We start from the raw sequence: 15,278 nt of genomic DNA on the forward strand, positions 1-15,278 counted from the left end.
TCTACTGCAATATTTTTCCTATTCACAACTGTTTAGTCTACAAATATATTTTTATTGTAGTAACTCTATTTTACAGTTATTGAAATTAAATTGCAGTTTTTCCCTAGCTTACTTTTCTGTGGGTAATCTTGTCTATCATCCTTTGTTTTTATATCATCCTTTAAATACTTGGCCATCTTTTCTGCTACTTGCAACATCTGACTAAACTTGAGTTTCTTTATAGTGATTTTTTTTATCTTGAGTATAAATCAGATTTTCCCTTCTTTACATGTGTAGTGATTATGAACTTTATCCTGAATATTATAAATCACATGATGCAAAAATTGTGGATACCATTAAATTTTTGGGGGGGGGAATGATTTCTGTTATACCAGGAAATTAATTGACTCAATTCAAATTCCAAATTTTGTATTTTTTGTATGATGAGTAACTATTTCTTTCAGCTTCTAATGATTGCTTTTTATTGGTTCCTCTGAAATCTCCCATACATGTGTAGCAGAGCAGTCAGCCAGTAATTCTGGTCAGTTTTACATGCAAATTTAGGAGCTTAACCTCTTTAGATTTCTCTTTCAATGGGTTTAGCTTTCTCTTCCACATTTTCTGGTTGTCTTCTCAGCACTGAACTTTTCTGCATTACAGCCTAAATCAGTAAAGTGGCAGCTTTTATTTTTGTGATCTGTATGTGAACAGAAGAGTATCCTCTGGTAAAATATCCAAAATGTGTATGTCTCCCCTTTATAGATCCCCTCAATCCAGTTTCTGCCTTTTATTTTCATTGCTCTTCAGTTCCCCAAATAGTTGTGCTAAAAATTTTCTTCCAGATTCATAATTTTCTTCTGTAAAGGGTTCAGCTGGCTAAATATTCTGTAGGTACGATAGTATTTTTTAAGTTATTTATATTTAGAAAAATAAGAGATGCCAGAATATGGATGACTATAGTTATAATGAAGTAGTGGGGAATGCCTGTCTGATCAGAACCCAAAACCCAGAAGCCCTAAAGTAATAGCAGAACAATTTGACCACATAAAGTTACATTTTTTAATATGGCAAACAACAAACAGGATGTTTTGGTCTGAATGTTTTTGTGCCCCCAAATCCTATCCCACTCTGATGGTATCTGATTAGGTCGGTGGCAGAAGAATGGGAACAGTACGTTTATAAAAGCAGGCTGAGAGACTTCTTACCCATTCAAGTTATGTGAGGTTATAGTGAAAAGACCACCATTCTGGAAGTGGGCCCTCACCAGACAATCTGTTGGCACCTGTACCTTAAATGTTCCAGGTACTAGAACTGTGAAAAGCACATTTCTGCTGCTTATAAGTTACCCAAGTCTATGGTGATTTATTAAAGCAGCCCTAATGGCATAAGGCATGTGAAATTTAAAAAATAAAATTAGAGCTGATATGGTGGCACAGCAGGTTAAGATACCACATGCAAAGTCATCTCATACTGGAGTACTGGTTTGAGTCCTAGCTGCTCCATTTCCAAATCTGATAACGTGCCTGGCAATGGAAAATGGCTAAGTGCTTAGGACTCTGCCACCCACTGAGAGACTAGGATGAAGGTCCTGGCTGCTGGCTTCAGCCTGGCCCAACCCCATCTATCATGGTCATTTGGAGAGTGAGCCAGTGGGTAGAAGATCTATCTTTGTTACCTTTCAAATAAACAAATATTGTTTTAAAAAGGTGACATTTTAATAAGATCTAGTGAAACTAAAGAAGTGAGTCATATGCAAATATCAGCAGAAGCATCTACTAGGCAGATGGAAATGCAAATGGGAAAATGCAAAGATGAGACTGTGCTTGCCATAGTCAAGAAACCATGCGGCTGTCACAATAACTGAAGGAAAAGTAGTAAAAAATGAAGTCTTAACTCATATTAGGTAAAATAATAGGGTAAGTTGAAAAAAAAAATACAGGTAATTTTGATTACATACAACTTCCATCCTATCATCTTAGACCTTGACAATGTAAGCAATTAAATTAATACAGCATTATCATACAATAGCAGTACGAAAAATTACCATGTAACTCCCCAGTCTCCATTTCCAGTCCTGACCTTAAAGCTAACTTCAGCACGTGTTCTTTCCACAAGCCAACACTCAATTCAGCATCCTTGTCTCCCTAACTTGCCTTAGCAGTTCGGAGCAGGACCTTTGATTCTCATCTGATTAAAGCCATACTCAATGGCTTACAAGAGATACTTCCTACCTATTCAGAAGTACGGCACAATCATTTTTGTTTGTTTGTTTTTTAAACATTTATTTAGTTTAAAGCCAGTTACAGAAAGAGAGAGAAGAGACAGAGAGAAACATCTTCCATCTGCTGGCTCACTCCCCAAACTGCCACAATGGCCAGAGCTGGGCCAAGCCAAAGCGAAGAGCCAGGACCTTCATGCAGGTCTCCCACATGGGTATGGGGCCTGAAGACTTGAACCACCTTCTGCTGCTTTCCCAGGTGCATTAGCAGGGAGCTGGATCGGAAGTGGAACATCTGGGATTCAAACTGGTGTCCATATGGCAGCTGCTGGCAGTGGGTTAACCCACTGGGCCATAGCGCCGACCTCAATTTTTTAAATTACCTAACAAACTAAACATTCATCTTATCTCATTTCTACTTTGGATCTAGTTGTTAAACTCTACACTTCATAGCTCTGAAACCTCTTACATCTCACTTTCTTTTCCATTTCCACTGCCATATTATACTCAAGATTATGGGGCTGGTGTCATGGCTGAGGTTAAGGTGCAGCCTGCAAAGCTGGCATCCCACATGAGCACTGGTTCAAGTCCTGGCTGTTCTATTTCCAATCCAGCTGCCTCCTGATGTGTTTGGGAAGGCAGCAGAGGATGGTCCAAGTGCTTGGGCCCCTGCCACCCACATGGGAGACCTGGATGGAGTTCTGGGCCCCTGACTTTGGCCTGGGACCAACCCAGACCATAGTGGCTGTTTGGGGAGTGATCCACTGGCTGGAAAATCTCTTTCTCTATAATTCTGCCTTTCAAATAAATAAATTTAAAAAATTAAACAAAACAAAAACCAGGGTCAGTGCTGTGGTATAGTGGGTAAAGCCGCCGTCTGCAGTACCTGCATCCTAGGACACAGTTCGAGTCCCGGCTGCTCCAATTCTGATTCAGCTCTCTGCTATGGCCTGGGAAAGCAGTAGATGGCCCACGTACTTGGGTCCCTGCACCTGCATGGGAGACCCAGAGGAAACTCCTTGCTCCTGGCTTCAGCTCAACACAGCTCTGGCCATCGTAACCATCTAAGGAGTGAACCAGCAGATGGAAGACCAACCGACTGACCTCTCTTTCTCTCTGCCTCTGCCTCTCTCTAACTCTACCTTTCAAATAAATAAATCTTTTAAAAAAATACAGTCCTTCCTAAATGATTTCTCTCCCTTCAAATCCCACCTTCAATCAGCATATAGCATATTGCTGCTTGACTTTTTTTTTTAAGTTGTTTTCATCTACTTCAAAGGCAGAGCAACAACAGGGGAGGGGTCAGGGATGGCTAATGAAGAGATCTTCCATCCCCTGGTTCATTCCCCAAACGCCCGCAGCAGCCAGGACAGGGCTAGGCTGAAGCCAGGGGCACAGAACTCAATCAGGGTCTCTTAACATGGACGGCAGGGGCCAAGCACTTAAGCCACCATCTGCTACCTCCCACGATATACTAGCAGGGAGCGGAATCAGAAGCAGAGAAGCCAGGTCTCAAAGAATTCCCACTCGGAATACGAGAGTCTCCTGCAGCAGTTTAACTGTAAACAATATTCTTTCATCATCCTATGGTTCTATCCATAGTCTTCAATGCATATCTGGTTACTATAATGTAAAGTCTAAATTTAACAACCTTTATTTTCAAGATTCTTTCAAAAACTCTATCTTGGACGATAAATTATTCTTAAAAGCAAAGCATTCATAGGGTGGAATCTCACCATTCTTAGAAAAACATTTAAATTTCCTACTTCCCAGTATCAAGACTGACCAATTTAAAAAAAAAAAAAAAAAAAAAAAGACTGACCAATTAACTCCTCTAAGTCTCAATTTCTAAGAGGAATTTAGATATGACAAGAAATCTCCATAAAGAGAAAAATGAGCATGCCCCCGCCCTGGCACTGTGGCGTAGAGGGTAAAGCCTCCACATGCAGCGCCAGCATCCCATATCGTCGGTCTGAGTCCCTGTTGCTTCACTTCTGAACCAGCTCTGCTATGGCCTAGGAAAGCAGTGGAGGATGGCCCAAGTCCTTGGGCCCCTGCACCCATGTGGGAGACCCAGAAGCTCCAGGATCCTGGCTTTGGATAGGCCCAGCTCCTGCCATTGCAGCCAATTAGGGAGTGAACCAGCAGATGGAAAACTCTCTCTGCCTCTCCTCTCTGTAACTCTGCCTTTCAAATAAATATTTAAAAAAAAAAAAAAAAGGTAGGAGCCGGCGCTGTGATGCAGTAGGTAAAGCTGCTGCCTGCAGTGCCAGCATCCCATACAGGTGCCGGTTTGTATCCTGGCTGCTCCACTTCTAATCCAGCACTTTGCTATGGCCTAGGATAGCAGTAGAAGATGGCCCAAGTCCTTGGGCCCCTGCACCTGTGTGGGAGACCCAGAAGAAGCTTCTGGCTCCTGGTTTTAGATAGGTGCAGCTCCAGCCATTGCAGCCAATTGGGGAGTGAACCAGAGGATAGAAGACCTCTCTCTCTCTCTCTCTGCCCCTCCTTCTCTCTCTGTGTAACTCTGACTTTCAAATAAATAAATACATCTTAAAATAAGAGGTAAAATTTTCATTTTACCAATACTGGTAAATGACTAAAACATTCCACTGAAATCCAGTTTTACAAAGTGCTTTCATTTTCAGAGATTAAAAAAACTGTTTCACATTTTAAGTGTCTTTTCTGATGTCCCATGCTGAATTAAGATGAAGCAGAGGCTTGCCTATACCCTTGCCTTCCCTGCTCTGTCACGTCTGTGCTTAAAATCCTTTAATACGCTTCCTATAACATTTTAAAGTTTATTTATTTATTGAAAGGAACAAAGAGAGGTCTACCATCGGCTGGTTCATTTCCCAAATGCTTCCAACCACCAGGGCTGGGCCAGGCAAAAGCCAGGAGCCCAGAACTCCATGTTGGCCTCCACATGGGAGATATTCCTCCATGCGACGCAAGTGGGCCTGCTGTGCCGCCATGACAGCCTGACCTATAGTATTTAAACAAGCTCAGAACTCCTTAGCCAACTCCTTAGTCTTTGGAAATTTGACTTCTAGTCACTTCTTAACCCGATCGACCAAATCATCCCACCAAGAACTTGTAGAGAATCGGCCACAACCGTTTCATTTACATGGCAGAGCAGCCAACAAAAGATATCAATGATGAAGGCACACATTTCCAATTCTACAGGCCACAATAATTTAAAAGCCGCGTGTGAAAAAAAGCCATGCTCACCCAAAAAGGTGTTACTGAAATGAGCATTAAAATAAAACTTCTAATATCCCTTTCACCTTTCATGAGAAACTGCATACTGTAACAATTAAGCATTTGTGGTCAGCAATCAGACTGTTTGGATTTGAGTTCAGATTGTACTAAGTCCTTAATCTCTGGGTGTCATTTCTGCAAATTTTGAATAATAACTAGTAGGTTTATTATGTATATTAAGTGACTCAATATGAAGCATTTAGCACAATGCCTAAAAACACAGCAAGAGCCCCAATATATTCCTCTATTGTTCAAAAAACAGATCAGAATGGAAATTTTAATTTTTGGCTTATTCTCAAATCCCAACTGTCTATGACAATCTGCTGATGAGGTTAAAATGGTTCGTTCACCACGAAGAATATCAAGTATTCACTTGCATTCTTGATACCCCCACGATGTCAGGCGGGGGCAGTATGTGAATGGTATCTGATCAGATCTGGGCAGAGACTGTCTTCAGACGCCTTGATGAACACCTGGCTCGTCATACTGATCACTAGGGTTTTTTGAAGGAATACTAGAATGAATGAAAACCTCTAGCCAAATTAGCAGCCTCAAAGTCAATCACGGGGTTCAATCACCTCCATTCCTCTTCCAGTAGCCACTCTGACCTCAGGATGACCCGAATTTTGATTCCAACTTCCATCACCCGGCCACATTCCAAGAACTCACATCTAAGAGAAGCAACAATGGCTGGGAGCTCAGCTGGAGGCACAGTGACTAAGGCAGTCCCAAAGCTGTGCCTTAAAGGGTAATCAGGAGGACAATGCATCAATATGTGTGACATCAGAGCAACCAGACTGGCTCCTGCCTTTCATCTTTCACCACCTATTCTTTGATGCTACACCAATTTGCAACATTGTAACTCACCTGTTTTCTCAGTTACATCTGAGTCAGGGGTGTTTGCCCTGCTAACTTCCCCTTCAGCATTCTCCTCTTCAGCACTAAGAGAAATTGGTGAAGAAGGGCCAGGCTGGGAGGGCTGTGGGGTTGCTTCGGGCGCTTCCTCAATTTTACTCCTTTTCTCAAAGCGAAAACGGTCCAGGTTGAAAAGATTCATAGTGGCAGGAATCACCCTGAGGGGCCCGGGGACTTGAAATGAACTATCCGCAGGGGGGAAAAAAAAATAAAAAAGAGAAAAAGAGGCCATGAAAACAGAGACTACAAAGCCACAGCAGTTCCTTTCCAAGGCAATACAGGGCCCGCAAACATGCCAGTGGCTCTGGACTATTATGGCTGCGATTCATTGTTAGGCCACAAGGATCGGGAGGTGGACAGTGGTGTCTTTTTAAAATTTCCATTGCCTTGCACGCTCCTCCGTCCGCCCCCCCCACCCCGCCCCTCCCGCCGCTCCCGCCCCTCCTTACTCGAACCACGAGCTGACCCTCGTGCAACCTCCTCTTACCCCGGCACGCGCAGGCACGTTCCCCAGTGTAACCCCCCAGCGGGCCGCGTGCCCGCCCACAGACAGAGATTCCCTGCACTACGGTGCCCCCTGCCTCGAGAAAGGACCTGCCAGGGCCCGCGCCTCCACACTGCGGGGACACAAAGGGGCCAAAGGAGGGGAGCGGCGGAGGCCGTGCTGGCGGGCACCCGCCCGGAAGTTGACGCGGCGCGATCCCAGCTGAGAGGAAGCTGACAGAAGCAAGAACACACGGGGAGGTTCAGCGGAGAGTATGCTGGGGCATCTCTCGCTCCTTCTCTTTCTTCCTTCCATCAGTACTTACGGTCGTGCAGGCTCTGCGCGATGTAACAAAGACTGAAAGAAAAGAAAAAAAAAAAAATTATTCCTGGCGTGAGGCGACGGTAGCCGGGGCGGGACCTTCCAAAACACCCCTGAGAGCCCTACCGAGCGCGTAATGATGACGCAATACGCAGCCGAGGCTTTTTTCTTCCCAAGCGACGCGCCAGCGAAAAATGTCGAGGCGCGCGCCGTTGTCATGGTAATTCGTACCAGCCTCTTCCCCTGCTTTTAAAGGGTGGGATTGTTCTGCCCGTTTGTTTCTACAACTGTTTCTACAAGTTAGGTGCAAAGGTGTTATACAGAACAATAAAAATAACACAGTGAGGATAAATACCCATACTACATCATATATTTTACATATTATAACCTGTTTATAATATAGATAGCGTAAGACTATTGTGCTGTTTTAATAATTCCAATCCTTTTAAGAAACCTATTTGTACAAAATAAGGAAATGGAGGCTTTCCTTCTTAATATAATTTTAAAAGATTGGTTTATTTATTTGGAAAGATTGGTTTATTTATTTGTAAGGCAGAATTACAGAGAAAGAGATCTTCCATCTGTTGGTTCACTCCCTAATGTAATGGCCCCTTGGCCCAGCCGAAGCCGGAAGCCAGGAGCTTCAGCGGGGCTCCAGTGGGTGGAAGGGCACTGGGGCCGTCTTCCGGCCGATTTCCCGGGAGCTTAGCAAGGAGCCGGAGGGAAAGTGGGGGAGCCAGGTCCAGAACCAGAGGTCCTTTGTGCCAGGCAGCAGGTAAGCTACTGCCGCACTGCTCCGCCCCGCAGCTGAGGCTTTCAAATGTGAAGGAATTAGTAAGGGAAAAGAAAGTCCGGTATTGTTGAACTTTAAGCGTTTGACCGTGCTCCCCATTGTTGGCCAGACCGTTCTTACAGTGGAATGTTACAATTCATTTATCTTGCCAGAAACATTACCTTAATATGCACTCCCGTTGTCCAACATTAGGGCCAAGCAGGCAATCTATTTTTTTTAAGGATTAATTTTATTTGAAAGGCAGATTTACAGAGCGACTGGAAGAGGCAGAGGGATTTTGCATAGCTGGTTTACCCCTAAAATGGCGGCGATGGCTGGAGCTGGGACAAAGAGCCAGGAGCTTCTTCAGGCTCCTCCACATGGCTGCAAGGCCCAAATCTCGGCTGCTCCACTTCTGATCCAGCTCTATGCTACGCCTTGGGAAAGCAGTGGAAGATGGCCCAAGTACTTGGGCCCCTGCCACCCACATGGGAGACCCGGAAGAAATCCCGGGCTCCTTGCTTTGGTCTGGCCCAGTCCCAGCAGTTTGCAGCCATTTGAGGAATGAACCAGCGGGTGGAAGATTGCCCGCTGGCTCTCTCTAATTATTTTGATTAAGAAACAATTTTTTTTTAAATGTCAACTCTGACCTTAACTAGAGTGGGTTTTTTTAATACTATATTTGTGAGAAAAACAATGCTTGTTAACTTAAATTTGTATTTTAAACAGCAAATACTAATTTAGCGCAAGTATGTCTGATGCAATACTCAGAGCTTACACTTTGTTGTTTATCTGAAGGTCAAGTTTAACAAAGCATCCTGTGTTTTATTTGGCAACTCCACCCTTACCACACCCTTTGTGACTTCTTTGACCTAGGAGTCTTTTTGCTACTTTTTAGCCTAGGGATATAAACGCACTGTTAGTCCAGAGTAGGAACAAAAGGAAAAGGCACAGTTAGACTTTCTCTAGGCTCTGTAAGCAGAGAATTTTAGGAACTGAAAGCATGCTTAAAAGTGAAGGCCAAGGGTGAGGTGGGTGGGTAGGTCGGTGCATGGATAATGTCCTTGTGGTGTGTTGCTGGCACGCCCTGAGTCCTGGCTGCTCAACTTCTGATCCAGCTCCCTGCTCATGTGCCTGGGAGAGCAGTGGAGGATGGCCCAAGTGTTTAGGCATCTGCCACCCACGTGAGAGAACCAGATGGAGTTCCAGGCTCTTGGCTTCAGCCTGGTCCAACCCTGGCATTTGCAGTCATTTGGAGAGTGACCCAGCGATTGGGAGTTTTCTCTCCATATGTAACTCTGCCTTTCAAATAAATTAATAAATTTTTTAAAAATAAATAAGTAAATAAAAATGAAGGCATAGATTGTTTTTTGGAGATTTATTTATTTGAAAGAGTTACAGAGAGAAAGAGGGAGGGACGGTGGGGGGTGGGGAAGTCCTCCATCCACCAGTTCACTCCCCAAATGGCTGCAAAAGCCAGGGCCGAAACCAGGAGCCAGGAGCTTCCTCCAGGTCCCCTACATGGGTGCAGGGGCCCAAGGACTTGGGCTGTCCTCTGACATTTTCCCAGGCATGTTAGCAGGGAACTGGACCAGAAGTGGAGCAGCCAAGACCTGAATCAGTGACCATATGGCATGCCAGCACTGCAGGCACAGTGCAGTGCAGTGCTATGCCACAGGGTAGGCCCCAAGGCACAGATTCTGAATGAACATATCTTCTTGTTCCCCATATTCCAGGATAGGGATTTTACTCTTCCCCAGTTCTAAGGGTGAGATTGTTCTGCCACATTTATTGAATGATCAAGAATGGGCTTGTTTATTTTTGAAGGTGGAGCTGACGCTAGTGATTGGCCAATTTGGCTACCTGACTTCTAGTAAGTCAGGCTGGGCTTAGAATGGAGCTTATTGTACAAAATGGTGACAGGGCCAGAGCCTAAGATGGCGTCACAGATGAGACCTTACCATTTTACTGGCACTCTGTATGTATGTGTCCAAATTTCTTCCTTGTATAAGAGTGCAATTTACATTGGACCCCGTGCTAATGACCACGTTTTTACTTAATTAGCCCTCCAAATGACCACATTTTTACTTATTTACCTCTCTGAAGACCAAATAATACATGCCATGTCTGAACAAATAAATCAGTTTTTAAAAAATATGAGCAAAGGGCTGAGTGTTTGGCTGATTAAGACTCCCATAACCCGCTTCAGAGTGCCTGCATTTGCCATTCATCTCTGGCTCCTGAGACTTCCGCTTTCAGCTTATGTATATGTCTCTAGCAGGCAGTAATGATGGCTCAAGTGATTAGGCTCCTGCCACCTATGTGGGAGACCTGGATTGCGTTCCCCATTTCCAGCTGCTGGTTCCTGTCTCAGCCCCAGCCTAACTGGCCACTCAGGGTGAAAACCAGTGCACTTGAGCTCTCTCTGTGTCTCTCTGTACCTCTGGCTCTCAAATGCTTGAATTAAAAAACTTAAAAAAAAAAAAAAAAGATGACAGAACTCAAGAAAGGAAGAAAAGAAAGTAAAAGAAAAAAGTTCTAAAAAATTTTAAAAAATGAATATTAAACCAAATGAGCATATGAATATACAGATAACACCTGAGGGTAAATAGAGGCTGAAAAGGGGGAAAAAAGTTTTAAAAATAAAAAAAAATACATTTTAGGAAAAGGTAGTATTGAAGGTAAACAAAGAAGATTTAGCATGATTTTTTTTTCCAGGGGAGAGCGTGAACGCAGTCCCCCGCTACCACAAATTATGCAGTCGAGTTTCCCGCATTTGGGGAAATCGCAGAGGTCAGCACATCCGGAGTGCAATGGATAAGCCTTGCCCTAGGAAAACCACCTTTGTGATCATGGTATCTCCCCTGCCAGGTAAGTGTAGCATGATTTTTTTTACAAATTTATTTATTTATTTATTTGAAAGACAGAATTACAGAAAGACAGAGGCAGAGAGAGGGAATCTTTGATCTGCTGGTTCACTCCCCAGATGGTTGAAAAGGACAGAGGTGGGCCAGGCCAATGCCAGGAGCCAGGAGCCAGGAGCCAGGAGCTTCTTCCTGGACTCCCACTGCTTTCCCAGGCTCATTAGCAGGGAGCTGGGTTGGAAGTTTGAAGCCAGGATTGGTGTCCATAAGGGATGTGATACTGCTGGTGGTGATTTTACCTGCTATGCCATAGTGCTGGCCCCTCAACATAATTATAATAGGAATTGCTACAAAAGGAAATCATAGCAAGATCAAAGCAAATCAAAAGGACTAAAAACTGCAATTCAAGAAATATTTGAAACTTTTTCTTGAAAGAGAACATCATTTTCCTGAGAATATGAACCCACAGAGCCAACACCAAGACATTTTCTAGTAAACTTTTATTTTTAAAATTTATTTATTTGAAAAACAGAGTTAGAGAGGAGAAGAGACATACGGAGAGAGATCTCCCACCGCTTGCTCACTCCCTAGATGGCTGCAATGGCCAGGACTGGGCCATCCTCTGCTGCTTTCCCAGGAGCATTAGCAGAAAGCTAGATAGGAAGTGGAGCAGTGGCACCCACATGGAATGCTATACCATAATGCCAGCCCCTCTAGTAAACTTTTGACTTCAAAGGAAGCAAATACATTACTTAGAGGTTCAAAAGAACAAGTGACTTACAAGGGAAAGAAAATTGTGTGGTTATCAAGTATTTCAAGAAGAAGTCTGGGCCGGCGCCGCGGCTCACTAGGCTAATCCTCCGCCTTGCGGCGCCGGCACACCGGGTTCTAGTCCCAGTCGGGGCGCCAGATTCTGTCCCGGTTGCCCCTCTTCCAGACCAGCTCTCTGCTGTGGCCTGGGAAGGCAGTGGAGGATGGCCCAAGTGCTTGGGCCCTGCACCCCATGGGAGACCAGGAGAAGCACCTGGCTCCTGGCTCCTGCCATCGGATCAGCGCGGTATGCGCCAGCCACAGCGCGCTGGCTGCGGCGGCTATTGGAGGGTGACCCAATGGCAAAAGGAAGACCTTTCTCTCTGTCTCTCTCTCTCACTGTCCACTCTGCCTGTCAAAAAAAAAAAAAAAAAAAAAAAGAAGAAGAAGTCTGTATGCCAGGAGAGTATGGACAAAGTGCAGACTCCAGTCTGTGACTGGAAAAGTGCAAGCTGGAACACCTTCCTATACTAAAACCTGGAAAATTATCAGACCAGTGACATCATGTCGAAAAGATTCAGAGGTCAACTTGCAAAGGCTGTTCACTGACCAATGATGATGGAGCAGCTTCCAGCTTCAGAAGATTAACAGTTGCAAAGTGATTTGAAAACTATCAAATGGGTTTTAACATGCAAGTTCTTAATGACAGGTTTATAAAATCTGGTTGACTTTGGAGGGTGAAACAAAAGATAATTCATTGTCATGAAAACTGATAAACAAATGAAAGGATTAAGCTTTTGTCTTGCCTTTGCTCTATGAAGGCTTCTACGACGTGATCGAAGAACAGAAGAGGGAAAACATCCCTTTCTAAAAGTATTGCAACTAGTAAATGGGAGCAGGCGGACCAAATTTCAATCATTTTGGAAGCCTGGTTCAGATTTTTGATAGACAAAATCAAGGAGAGCTAATAAAATACCTAAGCCATTAAATGTTTTATTAGTCTGTAATGTAGTAATAGATAGTTGGAACGTATCCAAATGTTTTCCTACATTTTTGTCTTGAGTGTCCTGAATTTTTCAGTTAGAATTAGAATATCCAGGGCTGGCACTGAGGCGTAGCAGATAAAGCTGCTTCTTGTAGTCCTGGCTGCTCCACTTTTGATCCAGCTCTCTGGTATGGCCTGGGAAAGCAGTAGAAGATGGCCCAAGTCCTGGGACCCCTGCGCCTGTGTGGGAGACCTGGAAGAAGCTTCCCAGCCCTGGCTGTTGCGGCCATCTGGGGAGTGAACCAGCAGATGGAAGATTACCCCCGCCCCCCCACCCCCGCCCCGCCCCGCCTATGCCTCTGCCTCTCTGTAACTCTGCCTTTCAAATAAATAAATAAGTCTTAAAAAAAAAAAAAGAATTAGAATATTCATTTTCCCAATATCTTAAAGCCCCTTACTGAGAAACTGCTGGGAAATCTTATGCTCAAGTTTTGGGTAGCTGAGTCCAAAAATCATCTTTTTATAGACTCATGCATTCTCACATTTTCTCTCTGCTTTCTTTGTGAGAAGAATGATTTCCCAAAAAAGTATCTAATTTGTCTTTGTCAAGACTGTAAATGATATTAAGGACAGCTCTTTTCCAGAAATATTTATTTAATCACAGAAAGGCATCATCATTTCTCCCTCCCTCCCCTCCTCCCTTCTCTCCCTCCGTTCATCTCTCCTTTCCTTGCTTCCTTCCTTCCTTCCTTCATATTTATTTATTTATTTATTTGAGAGGCAGAGTTATACAGAGAAATAGAGAGAGAGAGAGGGAGAGAATCCTCCATCCACTGGTTCACTCCAGAGAGAGAGAGAGAGAGAGAGTCCTCCATCCACTTGTTTACCCCCAGGATGGCTGCACTGGTCTGAAGCCAGGAGCTCCTTTGGGGTCTCTCAAGTGGGTACAGGGGTCCAGGCACTTGGGCCATCCTCTTCTTTCCCAGGCTCATTAGCAGGGAGCTGCATTGGAAGTGGAGCAGCTGGGACCTGAACTTGTGCCATATGGGTTGCTGGTGCTGCAGGCTGTGGCGCTCACCCTCTGAGCCACAGCGCTGACCTCAAGCATCCTTTCTAATTTGTATCAAGGTGCTTTATGTGATTCAACATGTCTGTAAAGATAAAGTTCTTAGAATATAGACCATCAACTAGGATTTTGTGGGCAGGACAACTCTGATGTGGTCACTGAGATTTCAGAAATAAATTGTTACATCAAGGGTCCCTATTCGTCTTCAAGTGAAATGTTTCGGTTATAGCCATCGAAATCCTGCAAATGACCTGTTAGTTTTGTTTTGTTTGTTTGTTTTTTGACAGGCAGAGTTAGACAGTGAGAGAGAGAGACAGACGGTCTTCCTTCTGGTGGTTCATCCCCCAAATGGCCGCTACGGTGCGATGCGCTTATCTGAAGCCAGGAGCCAGGTGCTTCCTCCTGGTCTCCCATGCGAGTACAGGGCCCAAGCACTTGGGCCATCCTCCACTGCTCTCCCTGGCCACAGCAGAGAGCTGGACTGGAAGAGGGGCAACCAGGACAGAATCCGGCGCCTCAACTGGGACTAGAACCCGGGGTGCCGGCGCCTCAGGTGGAGGATTAGCCAAGTGAGCCATGGCGCTGACCTATTAGTTTTGTTTTTTTTTTTTTTTTTTTAACAGGCAGAGTGGATAATGAGAGAGAGAGGCAGAGAGAAAGGTCTTCCTTTTGCCATTGGTTCACCCTCCAACGGCCGCCACGGCTGGTGCGTTGCGGCTGGCGCGCCGCGCTGATCCGGAGGCAGGATCCAGGTGCTTCTCCTGGTCTCCCATGGGGTGCAGGGCCCAAGCACTTGGGCCATCCTCCACTGCCTTCCCGGGCCACAGCAGAGAGCTGGCCTGGAAGAGGGGCAACTGGGACAGAATCCGGTGCCCCGACCGGGACTAGAACCCAGGGTGCCGGCGCCGCTAGGTGGAGGATTAGCCTATTGAGCCACGGCGCCGGCCCCTATTAGTTTTGAAATAAGCTCAGTGGAAATGGTTAATGGCACCCTCAAGTTTCTTCATAAAACAGAAGGAAAGACTTTTTGGGAATTTTACTTTTCTTTCTTTTTGCTTTTTATTTACATAAATAAACCTGTGAAGCAGTTAGAGAAAGGAGCAACCCTTCCAAATGTGAACTGAGTTGATTAAGAAACCAAACAAAAAAGTAAGCAAGAGTGGAGATTAAAAATGAGATTTGCAAGCCTGGATCCCTCCTTCACGTAGTATCTTTGAAACGTCAACTACACCTGGTTGGTGATGGAAACTTGTACAAACGAATCTTACCTCCCACACACAAATATGAAATGGGAAAGACGAGATACCAAACCACAAAACTAAATAAAATCTTTCTTTCTTGGTAACAAGAAACTAGGCCATAAATCACCAATTTGTAAGCAAATATTTACTTCTTTTACCAAGGAACTAGTTTCTAATTTGGGAAAGTTTATGTATGGTCATAAAAATTTAATAATCTGATTTTTAAAAATGTGTACCACCTCTTTGCAAAACAGCATGTATATATTATGAATTGTGCTTGATTTCAAAAGATCATGGAACTCCTAGTGCTCTATGACACTAAGAAATCCTGGGGCTGACGTTGTGGAGTAGCAGGTTATTAAGTCATTGCGTGCAAAAATGGTTCAAGTCCTGGCTGCTCTACTCCCGACCCACACCCCTGC

General features: G+C 44.5%; 1 protein-coding gene and 1 non-coding gene across 3 annotated transcripts in view; both read right to left on the minus strand.

Moving 5' to 3' along the window:
* SMARCAD1 (SNF2 related chromatin remodeling ATPase with DExD box 1) overlaps window positions 1–7,313 on the minus strand; it is an 82,333-nt gene extending 75,020 nt beyond the window's left edge. The window contains exons 1-2 of one of the 2 annotated variants that reach the window (XM_008267592.4): window positions 7,183–7,313; window positions 6,326–6,558 (exon numbers count right to left, since the gene is read on the minus strand). In XM_008267592.4, the coding sequence (XP_008265814.1) occupies window positions 6,326–6,515 (190 nt within the window). In that variant the 5' untranslated portion in view covers window positions 6,516–6,558; window positions 7,183–7,313. Of the gene's footprint in view, window positions 1–6,325; window positions 6,559–6,860; window positions 7,148–7,182 lie in introns of those variants that run through there. The other variant, XM_008267591.4, reaches the window with a different exon arrangement.
* Window positions 7,314–10,665: 3,352 nt separating this feature from the next.
* Window positions 10,666–10,829, minus strand: LOC127483357 (U1 spliceosomal RNA). Its single transcript, XR_007909549.2, has one exon. It is a non-coding gene; the product is annotated as a U1 spliceosomal RNA (small nuclear RNA).
* Between the last annotated feature and the right edge of the window lie 4,449 nt (window positions 10,830–15,278).

The sequence above is a fragment of the Oryctolagus cuniculus genome, chromosome 8 (assembly GCF_964237555.1).
Source record: "Oryctolagus cuniculus chromosome 8, mOryCun1.1, whole genome shotgun sequence".
Classification (NCBI taxonomy): Eukaryota; Metazoa; Chordata; class Mammalia; order Lagomorpha; family Leporidae; genus Oryctolagus; species Oryctolagus cuniculus.